Here is a 23765-nt window from a genome sequence, read left to right as displayed (position 1 = left end):
TGTCTGTGTGCCTGTATGTTTGTCTGTATGTCTGTGTGTGTGTGCCCCCACCTCCTGCCCAGGAGCCCCGAACATGGGCTCCAAGCCGCGGGTACCTGTCCACAACTGGACTGGGCATTTCCACAAACATAAAGACGAGTTGTACGTGCAGATGTACAGCGTGCGTTGTGAGGTGACAAGAGACACCGACTGGGGTGAAGGAGCCAAAGTCCTTGCCTAATGTGTCCTCTGCACTCTATCTCGTTAAGGGAAAGGAAGATAAATGTGTTTACTGTGTAAATGGGGGCAGAACATGCTTTCAAAATAAACGACAAAATCTCAAACGGGTTTCAATGTATGATCATCTTTCCTCTGGTTCAGGATTTCATCAGCATTTTAGCAACTCCTTCACGTACAGGAGAAGAGCCCAAGTCATGAAGCAAGGCTGCCTTCTCTTCTGAAGGGCTGGAAGTAACCCCTCACTTTTGCTTTTTGGTTTTCCTTTCCTCCAGTGTGTCTGTTTTCTTCTCCCCTACTTTCTCCATACACCTTCCAGCAGTCTCACTTTTCTTCCCCCTGTATCCATGCACATTTTACTGCTAAGTAATGTTTCCAGTCTGTGGGCAGCTCTTTTTGGCATGTAGCAAATAGATTAAGGAGGTTCACACAATATGACATTTTAGATTAGAATGAACGAACATTTTCTGTTTTTCAAGCATTTTTATTAGGAAAAAAAATACAAAAAAGGTTTTATAACAAATAACATCTCTGAAGTTGGTCATGCTTTTTCAAGCTTAAATTGAAATCTGAAGTTTGGGGTTTTTTACCCCACAAAAAGAGAACACTTTATCCAAGTAATGATTCTGTTGGGGTCTCTTGTTTGTTTTGTTAATAACCAGAATGTCCATGCTCAGGAGTTTTTGCAAGTATCTCCATGAAAACTTATGACTGAATTTCATATCCCAAAGGATCAAGATCCTGGTCCAGAAGTATCAGAGAAGATTCCCTCAGTTTCTGCAGAAGCTTTCGGAGTTCTTCTTTAGAAAATACCTAAGAAAAAATAATAAAAAAAAAATCATAAAGTTGTATTTATTTGCAATGAATAGTATTGATACAAAACAGTAAATGGTGGTTAATTAAGTTACTATTTTTCCATTTGATTATTTATTTCTATTTAACATATTGTGACCGTCCCGCATTTCAGAAGGACATTTAGTGAGGTATGGGAGGGTAGTAGCAGCATGCAAAACCTGAAGGTAGGCTCAAGATAGTTCTGTCTTATTTTGAGGTTGTTTTTCAGGCTTTTGGAGGCAAAGATGGCCGTGGGTAAACCAGATGCTATGAACCAAAGCCTGTTTATATAGTGTTCAAAATGTGATGGAAATAAAGAAATCAATTACAATTCTACACCTAAACTTGGAATCATAGAAGCATTTAGGCTGGTAAAGACCTTTAAGATCGTGAAGTTAAAATTCAACAGCCCCCATCCAAAAACTAACTGTGGTACTCAGAACTGGTTGTCAGAACACCGGTCATTATCCTCATTGTTTCAAAGTTAACTCTTTCGATTCCTTAAGTCATAACACAAGGAAACCTTTTACTGCTGCAGTGAATGGGAAGCGATAGAAAGTTATGATGTTAAGGAACATATGGTGTCTTCCTCTCTATATAGAAGCTTTTTCCACAGCCAACCCACAGAGCTTTTAATGTAAGGCAGGCTGCTGGCAGCCCTGCCAGGCTCACCGTGTACAGCTTGTGGCGCTCCGAGGCGACCATGTCAGCGAGGCGCAGGCACTCCTGGTGCTGCCCCGTGCTGTGGAGCACCGTGTGCAGCAAAAAGCACATCATGGGCAGACACAGCTTCCTCAGTAGGATCATCTGGTGAGTTCGCTCAGGGTCCTCCTCGGCATCCTTACCCGAGCAAAAGAACACATTACTGTCATGAAAATCTGCCTTTAACAGGCAGCTCAGCACAAACACACAATTAGTACTGTTGGGGCAGAAAACTGGCCTAAGCAGCCTGGAGTGGACTGTCAGATATGATACAGATATGATCTGTATGGTAACTAAGGAGAGCAAGCTCTAAATGTTCACAGCAAAGCCAGAGCCAATTAAACAGGCAGACATGAAGCTAAATGTCACAAAGGTACAACTACATAGCATCTGTGCTTTGTGGTCTGCATCATGACATAAAAATTCATTTTACCTCTCTGACGTCAACCATCCATCCTCCATCAACAAACAGCAACACATTGTACATTTTCTCCTTAACATCTGCTGTAAGAGCATCCAAGAGGCCTTTCCAAATGCCATAATCCATCTGGCAAAGAAACAAAAAATAAACTACTGCAGAACAGGATTATTTCCAAGGCTATTTTAAAACAGACTGCAACAGGCTCTGTGTTGAATTGGAGCTCTGTGTAGCTCCAATTCAAATTAGAATCTTCAGCCAGTGGCTAAAACTTAAAAGCCTGCTGCTAACAGCTATTTCCATCCTTGCTTAAAGCCCTGTCCAGAGAGTCAGACAGGTTGTTCAGAAGCAAAGCCACTAGAGGAAGATAACCAACCTATTCTACCACACTTATAAAACAAATGTTTATATTAACTGAATACAGTATATTTTTACTGGCCAGACCTGCAAAAAGAACCTCAGCCAAAACAAAACTGCAGCATCTTTTAGAAAACAAAAGGTGATAATACTTAATAGAGTTAATAGCAAAATCAAGTGCTCACATTTATTAATAACACAGACAACACATGATAATATTTACTATTACATTACAATATTTTATGTAAAGCTGAGTCATGAAAAAAACAGAATTTATTGTGAAGTGGCCTTATTATTCTACTGTCTCATACTGTCTCAATATAAAAATAATTTTTAATAGAGTCCTTAAATAATATGAAATAGTAGTCTTTTACTTTTTCATTAAACTAGACTGCCTCTGAAGCAAGAACATAGAAGTTTATAAGTAAATAAGGTAGACTTCCACCTACCTCATACTTCTTTTCCTTATGTTCATGGGCCACTTTTTCAGTGAAACTTGCTTGTGGCAACAAAGAAGGCTTCTGTGGAGCTGAGTTCATGTGTTTAAACCATTCATTAAAGGTTTCATGGGCTTCCTGGATTGCATTGGAAACAGTGTTTGGGTATTTTTGACTCATTTAATAACCAGAATGTCATCATATGCACAGGTTTAATGCATCAAAGAATCAGAAGTTAAATCAAATGGACAAAGCTAAATTTTCACCACTAAGGCAAAACCACCAGTATTTCTAAACAATAACTTGGAATACTGCATATTTGAAACTCACCAAATATGCACGAATACATAAATGTTCCCGGATAGCATTGTCATCTTCAGCTGGAAGCGGGGTGTCCATTCCCTGCTCTTCCCACTGGTTATATATTTCTGCTATAGAGTCTTGGGGAATCTTCACAAACACATCTTTTGCAGCTTCATGTTTCTTGGATGCTATGAGAATGTGAACTGGGTATCAGAGCTTTGCAATTTCCATACCTTATCTTCTTAAGCTGGCAAACACATGCTTTTTTAATAGACTAGATCCAAAGTTACATCAAATGTAGTCCCAAGAGCCAATGAGAATAAAAGCAACATTTTAAAATAAGTCTACAATATTTGTGAAGCTTAGTACCCAAGAACTTCCTCATGATTGCATTGCTTTGCTTAAGTGCTTCTGCCCTCTGTGCAGGATCGAATACGAGCCAGTCAATTACATCTATTTTCAGCTGATCCGCCTGTAAAAACCAACAGAGAGATTCACCACCATTTCAAGCACACAGCTGATGACACATTAGATCTGGTCAGGGAAACATACAAGTTTGGGAAGCATTACAACATGCTGGATAACAAGGATCGCTTTATTCAAAAGCTTAGAAAATCTCTGCCATCTGGAATAATAAAAAAATTACTTTCAAAGTCTTTCCAAGATATTCAGAGCATCATCTCTCAACATTTTTTATGGATTACAATGAATTTTCCTCCAATTTTAATATGAATACACTGTACCAACATGTTTTATGAAGCACTTGCTACAGTCTCCAAGGACACCATCAACCTGCAACCAGTTTTCCAGCTCTGGTGTTAGATAATCTACTTTTTTGTCTTAGGGAGCTTAAACTTTGTACTTTGAACAGCAAAAACATTACCAGAAATTCGAAAATCATCTGTTGCTTTCTAAACAGTACTTCAAATAGAGCCTATTAACATTACCTTGCTGTCCCTAAAGCACTGAGTTGGATCCAACCAATGCTCAATAGCAATGACAAGGAAACTGTCAGCAAAAGCAGTGTCTGCTGTACCTAGAAATGCCACTTCAGCATCTTAAAAGGTACATCTGAGAGCCAAAGTATAAATCCTCGTAAATCATAGAGGCTACAGCAACATCCTACTCCCAGCTACAACATAGAGTGCTGCAGTCATTTCAAGGGCCTTATCTTCACCTAATTTTTGTACACAGGTAGGTCTGCTGATAAGCACACACCCAAAGAGCAAGGAGAAGTAGAAGCAGAGTTACAGATTTGTGCAATATCCTCACTTGGTCAAATGAAAACTACATTTCCCTCATAGGCTTTTTCAAGGCAATTTTCACCATTGTTGAAAGAAAAATACGGCTTATACATGGTCAAAGACTCTGTAGTTGATTGCAAACTGGACTATCTGCTCTGCAAAGCACTCACCTCTGTTGTGCCTGCATCTAGCACATGGTCATGGTGACTGAACTCCCCAGCATCCTTCTTGCGGATGTTTTCAACAACAGTTTTTGTTATGGTTGCAACATCCAGACCTGGGTTACAAGAGAACTGTGTAAGAATTACCATGATTTCAAACTTGACACAAATTGAATTTCAGACTCCAGTTCTTCATCTTATTCCTTCCAACTGGTAATTCTTATCAGTCTGTTCACAAACACATTGTCAGAATAAATAACAATCTTTTGTGCTATGTAATTTATTGCAGGTATTTTACAAGAACAAAATTTGATATAATCGGGAATATCAAATATGAGAATAAAACAACTAGTAAGTTTTCCAGTCTGTGCTGAAGACAGAATATAGATATATCTGCTAAGATCACTGATTCCTACAATTCTGACAGCAAGCCTATGATTTGACAGGAATGTATCAGGAGAAGCTCAGAATAGTTCTTTTACAGATGCTTAAGCAGGATGTTTTATTTTTGAAACCTTAGCTGAGTTTAAAAGAAAATGATTGAAAAATGACTGTAGAGAAGTTAAGACACTGAAATCTGCAGGAGATCTGCTTCTTTGTGTATTCTGAATGGCACAGAGACATTGACAAGCAACAGGCAGTGTGCTGCTTCATTGTAATCCCTTCTAGTTTCATTGTCCAGGCCTGGAAGGAAGTTTACAATTAATGCAAGCAACCCAGCATGGCTAAGAAAAAGCACTATAAATAGGATAAAAAATTTAAGATACTCGTAACCTTCCTAAATCCACAATGAGGTATGTACTTTTACAATTAGTTATCTGAAATAATATTAGCATGTCAAGGTTCAGAACATATATTTGAGACAGACAGCTGGCATTTACTTCCTGGTGTGTTTGGACATAACCCAGAAGCAGAGATATTTCGTTTAAACAATTCCAGGTTAATGAAAGCACACCTATACACCTACTTGAAGAAGTGACCAGCAAATTAATTTTATTTAACTGAAAAAAAGACACTAGAAGGAAAGAGTATCATATTCATAGCTAGGTTTTGGAGCAGAAACTACTGGAAGACAAATAACCCAGGACATAAAATGATACTTGGACTATCAAGGTCTCTCACCTGCTTCTTTTGCTAATTCAAGGCAATGGTGGCGTTGATCGCTCTCAGTAACATCTTCAAGAAATAAAGCGTACTGAGCCACAGCGAGCTCTGGGGGCAGGTGGCTGACATAAAATGCTATTAAATCTGTGTGCTTCTCGGACACCAACCGCTGCACAGCACAAACCAAACATACAGAATGAGAAGAAAATATGTAAGAAATGAATATACAGAAGATGTCCACTAATACATAATTATATATATAACAGACATGCATACTATATTCCTTAGTAAAAACATGTACTGTGTAAACCCTATAATGTGTTACAAATTTCTGATTGATTAATTTTGATACAGGAAGATCCCACTCAGCTTCTAACCAAGGACAAATAAAACTCCCTCAATTATTTAAGAACTGCTGACAGAGACTTTGTGTATTAGGCAAGCTTTCATGTATCTCTTGCGAAAAGAGCATTAGCTGCATCATAGCTCTTATCATCCTGTAACCTTAAGTCTACTTTTCTTCCTCCTTTACATCTAAATTACACTAGAGAAAATAAGTAATATTTCTGAAAGCTTACCTGAATGTAAGTCTTCAGGACTTCAACAGAAACCTCCTCCTTCCAAACAAACATAAATTCAATTTTAAATCAGATAATGTGGAAAACAAACAAAAAAAAAAGTACTTGACAGGCTATCACTATTAAAACAGACACAAGGTTATTTGCCTATTCCTGCTTCAGTAATCTATGCAACAGGCTCAACTGGAAGAACTGTTTCTTTTGGAACATGATTAAAAAAGCATGTCTTCTCATTCAAAGACTTAGTGTTCCAAGGATTTTCTTTTTCAGCAACTAGATAATATAGTTTTTGGTCTAACTGGAATGTTACTTTTTACATGATTTTTAAATCTTTCCATTTTACCATATTTTTTAAATTAATAAACAAAATGTCAGGTGCACAGATCACTACTGCAGTGTACTACATGCCCTGTTTTATTATAGAAAATGATCATGTAACAGGGTATAAATATCACCTGACTCATCTGGAATAGTCTATCCTAAACAACCACTATAGTCCAAAAGCACCTGAAACTGCTTTATCCAAAACTCAAGTATTTGTTGCTGTCAGGATTTATCATTTTAACTTTATATGTGTAAATTGAAGACCTTTACCTAAGCATACATCTATATGAACTGTATACAATCCATATACAATAAACATCATAAAGGCTTGCACTTCTGCCTCTTCCCCGTGAAGTCTACTGAGGGTTGATTGAATAATCATACAATAAATTCATCTACTCCAAAACTGTAAAGGCAGAATCAATGGTTACAAATTCCCACAATGGAATTCATGCAGGAAATTGCATCTTTTTTGTCCGCTCTGACAAACATATGCTAATGGCTAGTTCTATAGCCTAAAGACCCACTCCATAAAATTTTGAGTCTGTCTAAAAAATGAGTATGTATACACAGACACAGACACACATGCATCCTTTCCTCTTATTTAGCTAAATGTTAACTGACTTCAAATTTCCACAAGGAACTCAAGCAATGATTGGAAGTATGAATAAACAATAACTCAGAGCTGTATTTAAATCATCTAATGAAAACACACATTAGTGTTTTCCCAAAAGAGGTTACATTCAGAAAATTACTTGGTACATAACAGCTGCTAAATTTTAGAACAGTAGAAAAGGAGAGCCCAAATTACTTGTGATATTGTCAGAAATGAATAATTACACCTATGTGAGCCATCTGCGTACTTAGCATAAATAGGCCAGGTAGGTAGTAGGCTATACTTAGTTTATACTTGGAAATAATAAGAAAGTTTCAGCTGGTACTAATTACCTCAAGCAAAAGCATTTATGAGCTTTCAGAAGCAATAGGTACCATTCCAGCAATTGCCTGTAAGAACAGGTTATATCCAAGACATCTTGTCAGCTGGAAGGGAAGAGGATGCTCTTTTCTCTTTTAGGCTCTAAGATCAATAAACACACTATTTATGCATGCATCTCCTCCCCAGCCTGGTAGTAATTTGTATGTTGTCTATGTATTTCCACACAAGCAATTCTACTTCAAAGACTGTCTCCTGCTATGACAGCAAGTCAAGTGAACTGACCTTAGTCTGCATACCCAAAGTGCGGAAAAACAGAATAAGATGTGTCATGAAACGAAGAAGGTGTCCTGGGAGCACACTTCTGTCTTTGGAAAGCCACCTGCTGACTTCCTCCATCAAACCTATAACCACCAAGGAAATATCTGCATTAGCCACCACGGAGAAAAAGAAAAAGCCACCTAAGAAATATTTCAAAATTATCTATTTATTCAACAAATGTAATTTAGTCTCAGAAGTCCAACAAAGCAGAACAGCAATAATTTTGGAAAGATGTAACTGTTTGGCTTAAAAATGTACTGTATGTATTCCATCATTTTTCAGAAGTTATAGCTATAGTCTGGCATGTATCCTGACACATTTACATGATCTCATTACTTTTTTGAAAACTACCTTGTAGGTCAAACTGTCCCTACAGTTCTTGATTAGAGCATAGCTTTAATACAGAGCTTGCCTACTGTGTGCTTCTAGAAATCCATTCATACAGAAGTTGCTGGAAAGATCCCTCAAAAAAATGTAGTCAGTTGACAATAAAAAAAATGCTTACCATCCACATCTCCAAGTATAATGAATTTCTGAATGACGTGATAGTGTTCTTGATTCTCCTCTATAACCCTCTGGAGACAAAAAAACTTTGAATAAATTGTCTAGATAATGTATGAAGAAAGCAAACTTAAAAATAAAGCAAAGGTTCCTCAGGGGGAAAAAAGCGATCTTATTTCAAAGGGTATTCTTCATAAAGAGCAAGAGAAAAGGCACTTGTTGTCTCCACATCAAATTACAAGAATATTGACAAACTGAAAGAAAGAACTGGCATATAGATCTATACAGTTAATACTTTCATGGAATACATCCAACACTAAAAGCTTTTTGCTCTGAAGAGGAGAATAAACAATGATGTTACAGACAAGATTTTCAAAAATCACAGAAGCAGCAATGATGTGTATAAATCCTTAAAGAAAAGGCCTGTGAAAGTTACTTCAGGAAGAAATTCCACCCTCTCCCCAGAGGAATTAATGCATCAATGCATGTAATGCAATCCAAACTCATCTGTGAATTTGCTTTATGGTGAGGATTGCATTATGTTCCAGCGGCAAATACACCTGGGTGTATCTATAGCTAACTGCATGTCTTTGTTTCAGCAACATGATAAATGCTATGTGTCCATTCCAACAAATAAAAGTGTAGTTTCAATTTAATCACTGCAAAATTAATTGTAAGTTATGTATCCCCATCTTACATGAACTGAGTATTTTGGGTGCTAAAAGTAACAAAGAATCACAGCCTAAGCAAATACGCTTTTCAATTTGGAAAGGTCTGTTCTGAAATATGCACACAAACCTCCTATGAAGAAAATGAAATGTAATCGATTTTGAACATTTTATTTAAGTCTTGAATAGTTTATTTACTCTGTCTGCTCCAAATGTCTGACAACACTTGACAGCCATCTGTTTCTTTAGCACACCCAGCTAGTTTGGCAGATACAAGGCAGGGCAACACAAAACCTGTATCCCTTTCACTGTTACAGAGGTAGTAGCATGAAGAAAAATCTATTTGAACTGGGAAATCACACATTTTTGGGGACAGAAAATATGAAACAAATTAGTCATTGTGTATATTTGAGCGTTTTATTAAAGAGTGCAATAAAAAGTAAAACCCTGTGAATAATTAAAAATGGTAAGAAGTGAGGAGAAACACTGCAATTATTACATACCCTTTTGTCTGTTGCCTGAAGTTCTTCAAAAACTTTTTCTGAAGTCCAGCTTTAAAGCAAGAGAGAAAAGACAAAAAACGTCACCTTGAATATTCCACACAGATTCCATACAGGATGCTTTGCTGAGTGCAGTAGTGGCATAATTTTGACTTGAAACTTACTTTGTTTCTAAATAATCTCTAGGGAGCTCTTCCATCTCCTCTGCAGTTACTACTGAGGTTCGTATTTCCTGCTCAACTAGAGTGTCCACCATGACCCTGAAATATGCCCAAACAGTATCTTCCCAGGTATCACAAACTGGAAGAAGCTACATATTAAAAAAACAGAGTAAAAATTATCAAGAGATGGAGAAACATCAGAACCCAAACAGAGCAACTATAATTTAGGATTAAATTTTAAAAGTACAAAAATCAGTAACTGCAAAATTTCTGATGATATCATTGTCTCACATGAGAAAGGAAATGCACTACTACCAAACACTTCTTTACTAGGGAGATTCACATACCTGTTTGAGGTTTCCACTCAGGGCTGCATAGATTGCTCTTTCATATCTATTAAACTGCTCCTGCAATTAACAGTAAAAACACCCAAACTTTAAATTATAAAGCTTTTAGGTTTTCTAGTCACTTTACATTTTATTAAAGATTAATTCATTGCAAAACGTTCCATCTAACAGATTCCAAGTAAAGTTGGAAAATCACAGGATACACAAGGAGCCAAAATAAGAATAGCAAGTGACTTTCCCTTCACTAGCACCCACTTGTAACTTAACTGAAACATTTACACTGACCTGGAAAGAAAGCTATGTTTTCTCTTTCCCATTCAATTAAGTCAAGATGAAAGTCAGCGTCAGTGGTTTTACTTTCAATCAAAAAAAAAGCAGACTTTTCCTGAAAAAGTGTGCTGATTATGTAGATTTCTCACAATACAGAAATATGGTATTTCAGAAGTCCTCTTAACAGCAGTCCCAGAGTGGTTATGTTTACTTAAAATCCCATTTCATATGTCAGAAGAGTTCAAATTTATGTATTAATAGAAAGAAAAGCAGCACTGTCTTACCTCTTCAGCCATGCGCCAACAACTTATTTTCCAAATGCACCTGTATGGATTGCCTTCAACGGGCTCCAGCTCTTTTCCTACATGCAAAGAATAATTTAAAAAAAAAAAAAAAAAAAGGGGAAAGACAGAAAGTGTTATTAAAAAAAGAGAATCCAGTAACATCTAAAAAATAGTAAAGTCTATTTTTTTTCATAGCCCAATTTCAATCCCTTTAGAACTCTTCCTAAAGCATTTTGATGCTTTTGACTGGACTGCAATGTGGCATTTCTGACTAGCTTGGTGAATTCACATCTGTAAGTTACAGTAATTTAAAAACTTGGCTGCTATCTAGCTTTTAAAAGAATAATGCTTTTGACTGTAATATATCCACACTGTCCACATTTGGAAAAAAACTAAGTAAAGGGGAAAAAAAGGATTTTTGTATCTTAATCAAAGCTTCTTAAAATGTCACTGCTTCAGTGCTGCTATTTTGCATGCATCTGCATGAACATTTATAACTGTAACAACAATTTGAGTAGGCAGATATGAAAAAAAGCTAGGACAGTGGTGTGGCATGCATAACAGGCTATCAGGATTTGAAAAGAAGGAAAGCATTAAGCCTTCCACATCTAGCTACAAATAACACTTAGACTCATTCTTAAATTCCTTGCTAAATCTTGCAATGTACTGAACACAGAGAGAAGCAAGGTAGTGTTATAAATGTGGAATGATGTGCAAGGAATCAAGAACAAAGGTACTTTAAAATTTTCAAGTATTTTAAAAGCATCTCTTTCTCCTGCATTTACATCTGCTAAACTCTAGTCCTACAACACCTTTCTGAAGCTGGGCATATAGCCCAATTTGAGTCTGTAAGCAACAAAATGTGTGCTGGGTGGCATAAGCCAGATGTTAAGAAAATACAGACCCAAGTATTATACAGAGGTGGAGAAGAACTATACAGAACTCTGAGACATCCATTTCCTAGTGATTATGTCTGTCCTTAAGGAAGAAAATGGCTTTAGCACATGTAGATGGATTCAATGAATTCACCTTCAACTAAAATAATTTCATGTCAGTTTCTACATGTTCTACAGACATGGTAAAATATTCCAGATGCTCAGGAATCTGAGGCACATCAGATGAAAGGAAAGAGCTATTTCTCTTTGCCACAAACAGGTACTATGAGATCTTAATATTTTTATATCTGTCTCAAATGCACTTTGGAGCAGATACCTCCGTTTATGTTAGGATCATGATACAATTTCCAGCCTTCCAAAGTTGCAGCTCTCCAGGCCTGACCACATCGCTTGCATAACCGCTGTGCCTGAAAAAGAATGCATTTTCTCAGCAACACACTTTGAGGTAGGAAAACTTCCAGCTTATTCTTTAAGAAACTGAATATTATTAAAATAGTTAATTTGTGTAGAGATTCTACTATATAAAAAATAAGCACAGAGGATCTTAAATTCAAAATAACTTGAAGATTTCAAAATAAATGTCATTGTTTTTTCACTGAAATTTTTAGTTTTTCAGTCAGTTTTTACAGCAATATAAGAAATGTGCTAAAGCCCCATCTTTGTTAGCTAAACAGCTGTAATGCATCATTCTGATAAGTTTAGTGTAAAGCGTAGCCCTTTTGCTCAGATGTTGAATTGGTGTCTTCGTGCAGTCATCTCCTCTCCCAGTTCACTTAGACTTCCCAACCCCAACCGAAGCTGAAAATTTCTACTCATATTGCCCTGCAGCAATATGCTCATGTTCCCATACCATCAAAAAATGAATAGATGTGCACCATATTGGAACAGAATATGAGCAAGAAAAGTAACCATAGTCCTCAGCTAAGATCTTTGGCATGAGAATCTCAAATCCCCTTTCCTTCCCATTACTCAAATGTCATTATGTATACAGAGCTGATAATCCATTTATGATTAGAGACACGATCAGGAAGCTCGTTAAAACATTCTGTGTGCTTGTCTTGGCAGTGTTTAGTATCAAACCACAACAGTGAAAAATAACCCAAACACCCAAAACTACATTTTTCCATAACATCCATTCCACAACCAAAATTACTTTATTAAAGGCAAGTTTGATTAAAATGCTAATTTGGTAGTCAGTATTGACAACAAACTGAAAACTGAATCACTACAAGCCTACAATTTAAACAGACATTTTAGTACACAGCTTATTGGCTTTAACAGTAAGATATTTACGTTTACTTAATTAAAACTTACACTACCTCATCTGTCATTCCTGCTCTGATGAGAGTGAAGAGATACTTCAACAACCTTGCATCATCTTCTTGGTCCAAATCATCAAGTGGCAGTTTCTGTCGAATAGGAGCATCTGGATCCTGCAAGGAAAAACATCAGCACCCATCATCACACAATACCTATATATCTCTGCCATTAAAATCCTGCCCTGTTTTAGAATTTGGAGTCACTTTTTAATGTTGGCACAACAATCCATACAACCCATGCAATATTGAGCATGATACTTGTTTTTCCTTTAATTTCTTTTATTCCTCTTCTGTCACTGCTCCTATCAGGAGTCAACGCAATTAATTTACCCCACTGCTTTGTTATTTCCCCCAAATTTCTTATCTTCCAGCTCTTTTCACCTTCAAACATCCTTTGCCCTTCTGTCTATCTGCCTACCAGACTGCTTCTCCTCCTCCACCTTTCAAGAAGGTTTTTCAAAATAGCTGCACTTACTTCTATTTAATCCAAAGAGATTTTCTAAAGCAAATCAATACCTCAGAACACTCCCCAACTGAATTAATCTTCTACGGCTGCACTGCTGTCACTGAGGCAGTTCATCACCTCGTTCTAATGGACAGTCCTTTTTTTCCTTGACTTCTCTTTCCTGTTAGCTTTTATTATAGAACTCACAAAGTATTGCATTAGGACTTAGTTTCATTGTACTAGTTACTTCATGAAGACACCATTCCCTTATCTGCAAGAGCTCCCAAGTTTTACAAACTTTGGTTAGGAACATGAGTTTGTTTCAGACATAAAAAGTCATAATAAAGCCATTACTTCACCAAATAGATCACAGGTACTTGTGAGAGAGTAGTGGGAGTATGGAAGTGATTGCTGAAAGAAGACACAATTCCACAGTGATCCTGAAAAGAATTTTTGAGGTGCTCTGCCTCATAATTTCTGTAGCTGTTTTTAGATACTACAATTTCAGACAGCACAGCTAGCACAGTGGGAATCTGTAAAGACAGCATGTATACCCTTTCCAGCCCATTTTGAAGCCAAGCCTTATTTTTGTATAATACTTACCAATTCTGTTACCAGAGGACGAGAACTTCCCATGTATGTACTTGACTGTCGCTGCTTCAGGGTGTGTAGTGTGTTATCCCTGAAAACAGTGAGATGTTTTACAGAAAAATGGTTTTTTTAGCAAGCTTCTTTTAATAAGACAAATATTGAAAGATATATTTCATCACATGGAGTATATTTACAGAACACACATTTGGTTTGGCTTCAATGGACCCTGCTAGTGTTGTGAAAATGTAACATTTCACAGCGAGTACAATATTAGAATTCATGCACATGTATTTGATTTCTTTCAAAAGCATTTATTATTTCAATCATTTATGTATTCAACTATTAACTGATTTCTGCATAAGCAAATTTTCCCATTAGCATTCACTGTAAAGTCAGTCTAGGACAGAAATTTAACTGAGGATAAACACACAATTCCAAAAGCCTTTATTCACCAGCCATTAAAAGCAGGTTTATTCCAGGCATCCAGCATGAAAGGCAGTCTTTGGTCCATTCTGCCACAAAAACCAGCAGTGATAATAAAGGTGACAATAACAGCTTCTGGTGAAGAGTCAATGACACAAAATCATAAGAACTTAGACAAGCAAAAACTATAGCCAGACAAAGATTAAATTAAAATGGTTTGATGGTATTTTCTTTCATCTTTGCCTGCCCAAAGACACTCATTGTCTTCTGAGATTTATTTCAGTGGATAGGTAAGAAGTCCCAATTTTTACGTGTGAATTTAAAGAAAAGATGTGAATGAAGAGAGCAACCTAAAAATACCTCTTCTTTTCAGGAGTGACTCTGTGACTCTGAACCTTACATTTGATGGGAAAATGTATACAATCAAAGAAAGTCTGAACTCACCAATATACTGTTTTTGCATAAAACTCAATATTATCGGAGAAGTCCCCAATTTCATCTTTAGCAATGCTCTCTAGCCAATCCACCACCAGCTGGAATAAAATTAAATTGCATTTTTACAACAAACATGTAACAAATATTACTTTTACTGCCTTCCTCTCATCTCTGGATCCACTCATTATCTAAGTGGCAGCCAAAAGTCTGACAGATGCAGAAGACTATTTCACTTGATTTTAAGTATCCAGTGTGAAGGTGGTTGGCACTTGATCTCTCTTTCTCACTGGATACTGCAGTTTAATACAGAGATACTTAATAGCTTATCAATCACCATCAAGAGCAACAGATATTGCAAATGGAAACAGCTCTCAGCCTTTCATCCTCTGCAAAACAGCCTGAAAAACCTTTCTGATCTTTAGCAACTAAGGAGCATCATTTTTATGCATACAATTAATACACACTTGAGTGAATATTAAAAAAAGTATTAGAAACAACCCCAAAAAGTACATAGGGCATTAGTGTCATGAACATTTAATCTATTTTCATTCTCATGTATTAAAAACTATCCATCATACCTGACTTTGTCGAACAAGTGAATCTTTCTGAAACAAGTTGTCTACAGTTGATTTTTCACTAGCAGTTAAAGCCTGTTTAAGAAAAAGCTGATTATTATTTCATGGAACAGAAAATTTCCACAAAACCAGAAATATCAAATTGAGCACATACTAATTCAGAAATTTGCTACAAATTCAATATGCTATCTTTCCCCTCCATCTTTTTAAAAAATAAATGCCTTACACATTGTTTTATCTGATCTTTATATCCAGGTAACACTAAAAACTGTAAAAATGCGACTTAGAATATAATTCACAAATATATGACCACAGAAAGATTCCACAAAGTAGATTGATTCCTTACATATTATCTTAAGTCCCATTTGTTACTTTAAATTAAAAAATATCATTTTTCAAGGTCATACACACATTTAACATTAAAGTGTGAAAAACAAACAGACAAATAAAATATCAACCCCAGAGCCCTGATCCTTCTATCTGATCTCCTGCATTAACTTAACTTTAATTAGACTTTAAAATAAAAAGAGAACAGAAGACACATCTTCCTAAAAAACACAGGTAGGAGAAAACTGGGTATTTTTGGCACAACAGCATTTAACACTGATAACTTAGCAGTGGGAATCATAGAGGAAGCTATTTTATGACTGAGAAGAAAGATCTGCAATCATAAATTTTACAAAGGCAGAGTCACTTTACTTATTGTTTTGTTTTCCTAAGCATATTCTGGCAGCAAAGGCTGGAAGTACTGTATTGACATAGACAAGATGACTACAGCTGTAACAGGAATGCTAAAAAAATTTGGATTTCTCTTGAGATAAACTGCAATCAGGACTGCAAAGGCTTGATAGCTTGAGACAACATGTTCCTCTTTTAAGCACAGAAAAATTATCTCTGACCTATGGGAATGTCATAGCTACTGATGCAGCTTTTAAAAATAAATATATAGTTATTTCTAGTGAATTTAGGGTTGTCTTGTGCAGAGCCAGTAGGACCCAATGATCCCTGTGCATCCCTTCCAACTCAGGATATTTCAGGAAACAAAACAAAGAATAGTTTATAATAATTTTTATACTAGCATTCTCGCTTTAGAACGGAATATTTATATTTACTCTTCACAATAGATTAAATAATTTAATAATTGTCTCAATAAAAATCAGTCTCATTTTTTGCTTTTGAATTTTGAGTGACTGCCACTTTGACTGCAAAAGTGAAATACAAGCATTAGGCTACATTTTGCTTATTTAGCTTCTTTTAATCACTTAAAAAAAGCCAAAGGAGTCCATGCTTACAGTGATATCAAATGCTGTTTCATCTTCCAATGCAGACTGTATTCTGTCTCTAGAAATAAAAGTGCAAAATACTGAAGATTAAAACAAAAGCTGAGAAAATTTAGCAAAATGCCTAAGTATAAATGCTTAAAAAACTTTACAAAAATGTTCTTAAAAATACTAGAAGTTGCAAAGGTAATAAGAACACTGCTATTTACAACTTTTGTTTTCTTAAATAGATAATGAATAAACATATAAATCAGAACCTACTTCTATAAACAGCTTATTAATAGGTACTTAATTGCTTGACTCCCTATTTATTATAAACTCATAAAAATTTTATCCAAGAAAGTGACTTCAGTACAAAAATGTAGTAGTGTGGTTTTCAAAGGAATTACCTATAAAGTGAGGACAGCAGTCTCCAAGTTACCATCTCCTGCTTGAGAAGCCACAACACACTGGCAGTTTTGGAAAACTTCTGCTGTCCAGGAGTTGCCCGATAAACTATTTTCCCTAATATGTTCACCTGAGGGAAATAAATTTATACAGAGTTAATATTGCCCATGAGTATATTTTTTCCCTAAGCCATTAGAGCAATCTTTTTATTATCCTGAATGTTTCCAACAGGTTTGATTACCATCTCTTCAAATTATGATTTTATTTATAAAATAATATGATTTTTTAATTTATTTATATATGAGAGAAATAAGTACATTTTAATCTTATTAATAAAAATATTATTAATCCATCTCATTAATGACAACATTTATACATCTACTTAAGTTTATTGCCACTTGATACTTTCAGTGGAACAGCAGCCAGATGACAATATTAGTATTCAGCAAGGTACACTATTCCTGTGTCAAAGCAGTGTTTGAGGAAAGTGATGCTACTCAATGATCATGTTCAGTGACTCATAAGCTGGAAGATTTAAACTATCTATGTTAAGCACTGTGACTTCACAGCTACACTGCTTTGGGAAGGGAATGTAAAATAAAGTAAATAAAAAACACGTAACTACTTACCTGACTGTTACAAATATTTTCATACTCATCCACAAGATCAAAAATGGTAGTTGATGTATGCTTCAGAAAGGAATGCAGAAAGTCTGAGTACATGCTCATAGTAGCTAGGACAGATATAAGAAGAAAAAGCCACGTTAGTGAGGCACCAGTTGGTAAAAAAGCTCCCAATGGACTATGAAAACATTCTTCTGATGATAAGAAATCTCATTTTTGCAAATTTAAATGAGTACAATGATGATATGACCTTTCTCATGAAGTCAGAAGTATTTATCAGCTAAGATAGTAAGATATACAGAAACTATGAGTTATGTCAGTTACAAAACTTTTGCTGTAAATACGCCACCTGCAATAATTTCAACAGCAAACTCATTTGTGTATCTCCACAAAACTAATCCAGTTTGCTTCCCACATCACTAGACCATCACATTTGTTCCATCAGAACAGATTCTATAGAAAGTACAAACTCACAAAACTGCAATAAACTGGAACAGTGCAATTTTCTGAACTTTTAAAACTAGACTGCTTTTGACTAAGAAATTCCAGCAAAATAATACAGAAATTTTTAAAAAAAGGACACATATATTTGTATCCCCCAAATCAGAACTGGGATCAATTATTAGTAAAACTTCAGATTGTCTCACCAGCTTCCCCAGGATCATCCTCACGCAGCAACACAGCGCTCATAGTGACATCTTCTGTCATATTGGTCATGTCTGCATTTACAAACATTCCTGTCTGCTGAGGTGAGAGTGCCATCGTCCAGTTACTTTCATCCAACTAAAACCACAAGAACATAAAGAAAATAAATTGGAATCTCAGATATTACAAGCCTAGCTACACCTTTTTTCCTTCTGTATGAATGGTATATAAACAGAGAATCCTAAAAAACTAACAGTGAAATAAATGCCATTAGATAAGGTGCAACTATGTCTTAAAAAGTTACCAGTGCTAAGAGCTCTGTATACACATTGATCAACTAGGCCCCAGAAGCTGATAATTTATGAAGAAACAAATGGCCTGTATCAAACTACAGAAACAACTGAAAAGGAGAATGAATTAAAATGTAGATAAACACCTTAAGTTCTTTTGAGTTAATTTAAAAATAAATGGAGATAAGATACTTCAGAGGTCCCTACTGATAACTTTTCCAATCAGTTTTTCCAAAGACATTGCAGACGAAGATAATCACTGCCATCTAAAAAATCATCAGAAGAGTTTGTTCTTTGAAGCCTGAACTTCAACACTCTAGTGAAGCCTAATGCTGGAGAATGCTAAAATAAGAAAAATCCCAGAGTTTTAACTTGTTAACATAAAACAATTATTTTTGAAAAATTTATAAACAAGCAGAGTCAGGACTTTTGTAGTCACAAACTGTCATTATGAGGACTAGCTTAACACATGGTGTTTTTGGAAAGTCCTTGTAAACCTCTATTATTCCTCACTGCATTATATCAAAGAACAACACAGTAATAAATAACACCAGCAGTAAACAGCAATAGCAGTACTAGCAAGCTTGTACCACTCACAGTTTGTCTTCGGAGCAAACACAGAAACACTAAACTTGTAGTTTCTTATGTTTCACAGGGACAAAAGAGAAAAAGATGCTCTAGTCATCTTACCATTGACAGACTGCCAAAAAGTCCAGAATTTGGTAGAATGAGAGGAGATTTCCCTCCTGTTCCCAGGATGCCAGACATATCTGATGGCTTCATGGAGCTGCGATGTAATGCAGCACCTGAAAGAGAAAGAGGCTTTTCTGAAAAGAAAAAGTATTTAAAGCTACTCTGCTCTATCCAGAAATTCCAAAAGAAATTTCTAACAGAGACTGAAGTACTTACGAAGTGGAGATAAAAGCCTGAAAGCAGCTGTATATATACACCCAATAGGCAACATACTTTCAGTTACTAAAGTTCACTGTAAACACACACAAGCATGAAGACCAGTACATCTCCACTCATTCTTTCTTGGAAATTGGTCTCCAAACCTTTAAAGCAAAAGGCAGCCCAAAGGTGTGCCAACTAGAAAAGATTGCTCAGGACCTTGTCCAGCTTTATTTATCTCCAATGACAGAGACTCCATACACTATCTGAGCAACCAGTCCTAGCATTCAACCACCATTAGAGTAAAAGAAGGGGTGTTTTCTTATGTTTAAACAGAATTCCTTGTATATGCTGTTGTGCCTATTGCCTCCTGACTTTTCAGGACACCAAGAAAAACTTGGCTCTTTTTTTACTCCCTCCCATAAAATATTTATATATATTTACAAGATCCCCCCAACCTTTTTCCCAGGATAAACAATCCCAGCTCTTCTCAGTCTGGCCTCATATGTCAGATATTTAACCCACTAATAAACTCTGTGGCCCTTCAGTGGATTACAGAACATCTATGTCCTTCTTATGGATTGTCATTAAGTATTAAGTACAAGCACATAAATCCTTTAATTGAATAGTAAGCAAACAAGTAAGCAGTCTTACCTGGCTGGTGAAGTAATGAATTAGGAGTTCGGGGCAGAAACTGGCTTTTGGGTGTCATATTTCCAATAGTGTCATCCAGGGATGTAAGAACTGATTTATAAACAAGTTAAGAAACATTCTCCTAAACACACTTTTGGATCTATTCTAAATGACTGTGACTACTTGGAAAGGAAAAGCATTTTGTCACAACTCAAATGTTGTGAAAATTACACATCTTGTCTTTCAGAGTGAAGCAGAAACTTTCATAAAATGTTTCATCAGAACTTTAGAAGCTGGACGGTTAAAAGGGACACCACAAAGTGAAGTTCAGAAACATGAACACAACAGGTCTAGAACTCCTCGCAGTGGCTCAGATCAAAGAAAATCTTTGCCCCATAAGGAGCAGCTTCATGCTACATCAACCATAACAAGAAAATATGATCCTGAATGTGTTTTTTTAAAACATTCCTTCTCTCGTTTCCAGGTGCTCTGTTGCTCTACTTTTCTTCTTCCTGTCAGCAACCATGTTCAGTGCCCTAGGTATGATTTACTAAGAAGAAGTTGTATAAAAGTTTCAGTAGCTTGTGTTATTAGCATTCAGAAACATCTTGGTTCTTAGGCACAACATAATCAGGGCAAATATCTCACCAGCTTTATTTTAGATGCAAAACCCAGAAGAACAAGCAAATGGACTGGATTCCTTTTCTATCATAACCATGAAAATACCATTACCTTAGCTGTCAAACTACATGGTGGGGGGGGGGCGGGTACTTCTTCTAAAAAAGCAAGGGGGAAAATTTCTATGGAAATTTAAATCTATGTTTGTGCACTACTCTTGCTACTACATTGGATGGAAAGTTAAGATACACTAAATCAGCATAATACTCTGATACTACAGTACCTGCAAATTAGCATAAAACCATAAAATTAAGATAAAATGAAGAAACCAAATTATTTTCCAAAAGCTCAGAAATGGAGTCAGCTATGGTTCACATAGTTCTCTGGGTAGACAACCACCCGAGTTCATACACCCAGGAAAATTAAAGCACACTTGGTGACTACAGCAATTAAGACAAAAATTCTTTACAGAAAAGGGATACTAGAAACTCTTTTCTGAGAGCCTTGCTTCCGTCCAGGTCTCACCATCTCTGGATCATGGGGGGATGGCATGTCTTCAAAACCATTTCTACAAAACAGCAACACAGACAGAAAACAAGCAAGTGAATTCAAGGACATCCAAGATCTTACTGTCATGCCAAAGTAACTCCACAGTCAGGAAACTAAAAGTGTAAAATCGTCTCCAATCTTATTACTTATGTCCAGTTTCCTCTGCAGAAATCTAGCACTGCTTATTAGCTCAGGGAAACGAGCCTTTGTGAAAACCCAGATTTTGTTCCTCCTACACCATAACTAACATTTTACTATTAAAAAGAAAGAAAGAAAAAAAAGGCCAGTAAGAGATGCAACAGCAGGAAAATCAATTTTGAACTGAAAAATTAAATGGAAAGAACGGCATGCTTTCACGACATGTTTTTTTTCCTTCGGATAACGCAGTCACCACAGACGGGGAAAGCTCCCGCATCTCACCGACAGGAAAATACCCCTTCCCAGTGACTCGGAGCAGAGGAGCCGCTGGCGGTGGGCTGTGAGGCAGGGCGGCCACGCCTCAGCAGGCCTGCCAAAGGCCCCGCGACCCCTGAGCAACTCTCAGCTCCCGCTTAACCCAAAGACACACTCCAGAAGCAACAGCCAGACTTGAAAGCTCCCGGGTGACAAAAAGCCCCCGGCACGCTCCGAAACTGCTGCAGGCCCGCTGCGTTTCGCAGCCCGCAGTGCGGAGCCCCGCTCTCCGCCGCCGGGGCGCGGCTCACGGCAGGCGCGGCCCCGCTCGGGGGCTCCGGCCGCCGCCGCCCCTCACCTGTCCATGGCGGCGGCCCCGGCGCGGCTCGGCCCGGGCTCAGCCTTCCCGCCGCCGCCAGCGCCGGCCCACGGCCCGGAAGGACACGGGGCCCTTCCGCCCGCATCGCCCATGCGCCCCGGCCAGGCCCGCTGGGTGCCGGCAGCCCCGCCGCAGGCTGCTCTGCTCTGCCAGTGCGCGGCACCCCGCGTGGAGGGTCAGAGCTTAAAAAAAACCCCTAGTGTAAAAGTGCTACTGCGGTCATCTCGCCGCACAGAAAAGGGCTAATCAGACGCGCAAAGTGTTTCATACATTCGGCCGTCCCGGCCTTTGCAATGACGAGTTTGTTTTCACCGAGTTACAAACGCGCGTCTCTTGCTTTCCCGTTTCTCCCGGTGTAACTCGGGCTGCTGGCACCGACGCTAAAGGGTAAAGAAAGCACCATGCAGGATCATTCAACCCTTCAAAGCTGGACAAACTTAACAGAATTATGAAATGACCTCTCCCTTTCCTTCCCCGAATGAATCAGACTACCTTTTAACTTCCGAAAAACATTGATTTGTAAGTACAAACGACCGTGGTTCATTTAGTTGCACTGTAGGACAAGGAAAAAACTGTCCAAACTGAATCTTTGCATGTAGACAGGCAAATTCTGAAATACACTCGCAAGTACTTGGGTATTTTTAGGGTTAGAGCTACAATGGGGTACTTCAAGCAAATCAGACAGAAGGATAGACCTGACAACAGCTGCAAAAGGCATCAGAAGTGCAAAACATGGTCCAAACTCCTCCACCTTGCTTCAGGTAACTCATAGAATATCACGATGCCCAAGCATAGGGTCTCACTGAAATTGCCAGAGAGCCTAATTTCAGAAGCCTTCACAAGAAGAAAGCTGATGAAGACTGGGTATGCAGAAACACAAGCAAGCAGAAGATCTATAAGAACTAGATTAGTCACTCAGGAAATAGAATTTTGGATTAAAAAAACCCCAAAAACATAAAAAACCACCAACAAAAACCAACAAACAAACAAGGAAACAAAAGGAGGTTGTCCTTCTATCTTGAAGACTATCAAGAAAACACAAGCAAAGGCAACAATCTTCGTCATGGCAGAAAACTAAAAGTGTTTAAGGAATGATTGCATCCTAGTTCAGTATTATGTATTTAACAGAATTTACTTCTCAACATATCCTACTGAAACAGTGTAGCATTATCGTCTCCAGTGCAGTGGGAAATTCAGAGTGCTGCACAAATCAGTGTCTGGTTCAATCGTTTGCTAACAGCTCACACCCTCAGGCTAGCCCTGCCTCAGGGCAGACAGTAAACAAGTGAGAAATGTAATGATGACAGAGAAGGTGCTTCCTTTGTGTGCCATCTCAAGTTTATTCAAACCAATGACAGATGAGAACAAAGCAAAGGAAATCAGTCTGAAGAGAAATTAGGAGGGCAGGATGCATACTTAAAAAAAACAAACCAACCAAACAAACCCGTAAAAGTATATGAAAGGCTGGGGTCTTTCAGCGAACTTAGATTGTACAGGCACTCTTAAGTGCAGACTGGGGAAGCGCCTTGGAGGCTCCAGTAAGAGGGCAAGGCAGAGGGAACTGGGTAAAAACCTGGAGGTGTGTTTCAGTATTTTTTGACTGGCATGCCATTTCATATTTATCTACCAATATGGAAACAGGGGGAAAAAATGAAGGAAAAATAACTAAAAATCTCATGAAAGCATCTTATGCTTCCAAGAAGCAGAAGGGAATGCATTTTTTTTTCCA

General features: G+C 37.4%; 1 protein-coding gene across 1 annotated transcript; it reads right to left on the bottom strand.

The window, feature by feature from the left end:
* Positions 1 to 674: 674 nt before the first annotated feature.
* NUP107 (nucleoporin 107) lies at positions 675 to 22156 on the bottom strand. The gene is made up of 28 exons (XM_015628355.2): positions 22016 to 22156; positions 21198 to 21283; positions 20119 to 20208; positions 19264 to 19379; positions 18286 to 18421; positions 17645 to 17748; positions 17018 to 17145; positions 16641 to 16689; positions 15352 to 15423; positions 14783 to 14871; positions 13928 to 14006; positions 12880 to 12993; positions 11877 to 11967; positions 10665 to 10741; positions 10111 to 10170; positions 9767 to 9912; positions 9606 to 9654; positions 8439 to 8508; positions 7898 to 8016; positions 6355 to 6393; positions 5795 to 5945; positions 4682 to 4788; positions 3637 to 3739; positions 3295 to 3455; positions 2977 to 3102; positions 2186 to 2299; positions 1723 to 1890; positions 675 to 1029 (listed from the first exon to the last, which is right to left on the bottom strand). Exons 1-28 carry the CDS (start codon positions 22126 to 22128, stop codon positions 922 to 924), a joined length of 2865 nt encoding a protein of 954 aa, XP_015483841.2. The 5' UTR covers positions 22129 to 22156; the 3' UTR covers positions 675 to 921.
* Between the last annotated feature and the right edge of the window lie 1609 nt (positions 22157 to 23765).

Source organism: Parus major, chromosome 1A, assembly GCF_001522545.3.
Source record: "Parus major isolate Abel chromosome 1A, Parus_major1.1, whole genome shotgun sequence".
NCBI lineage: Eukaryota > Metazoa > Chordata > Aves > Passeriformes > Paridae > Parus > Parus major.
This window is presented reverse-complemented; position numbering and strand designations above follow the sequence as displayed.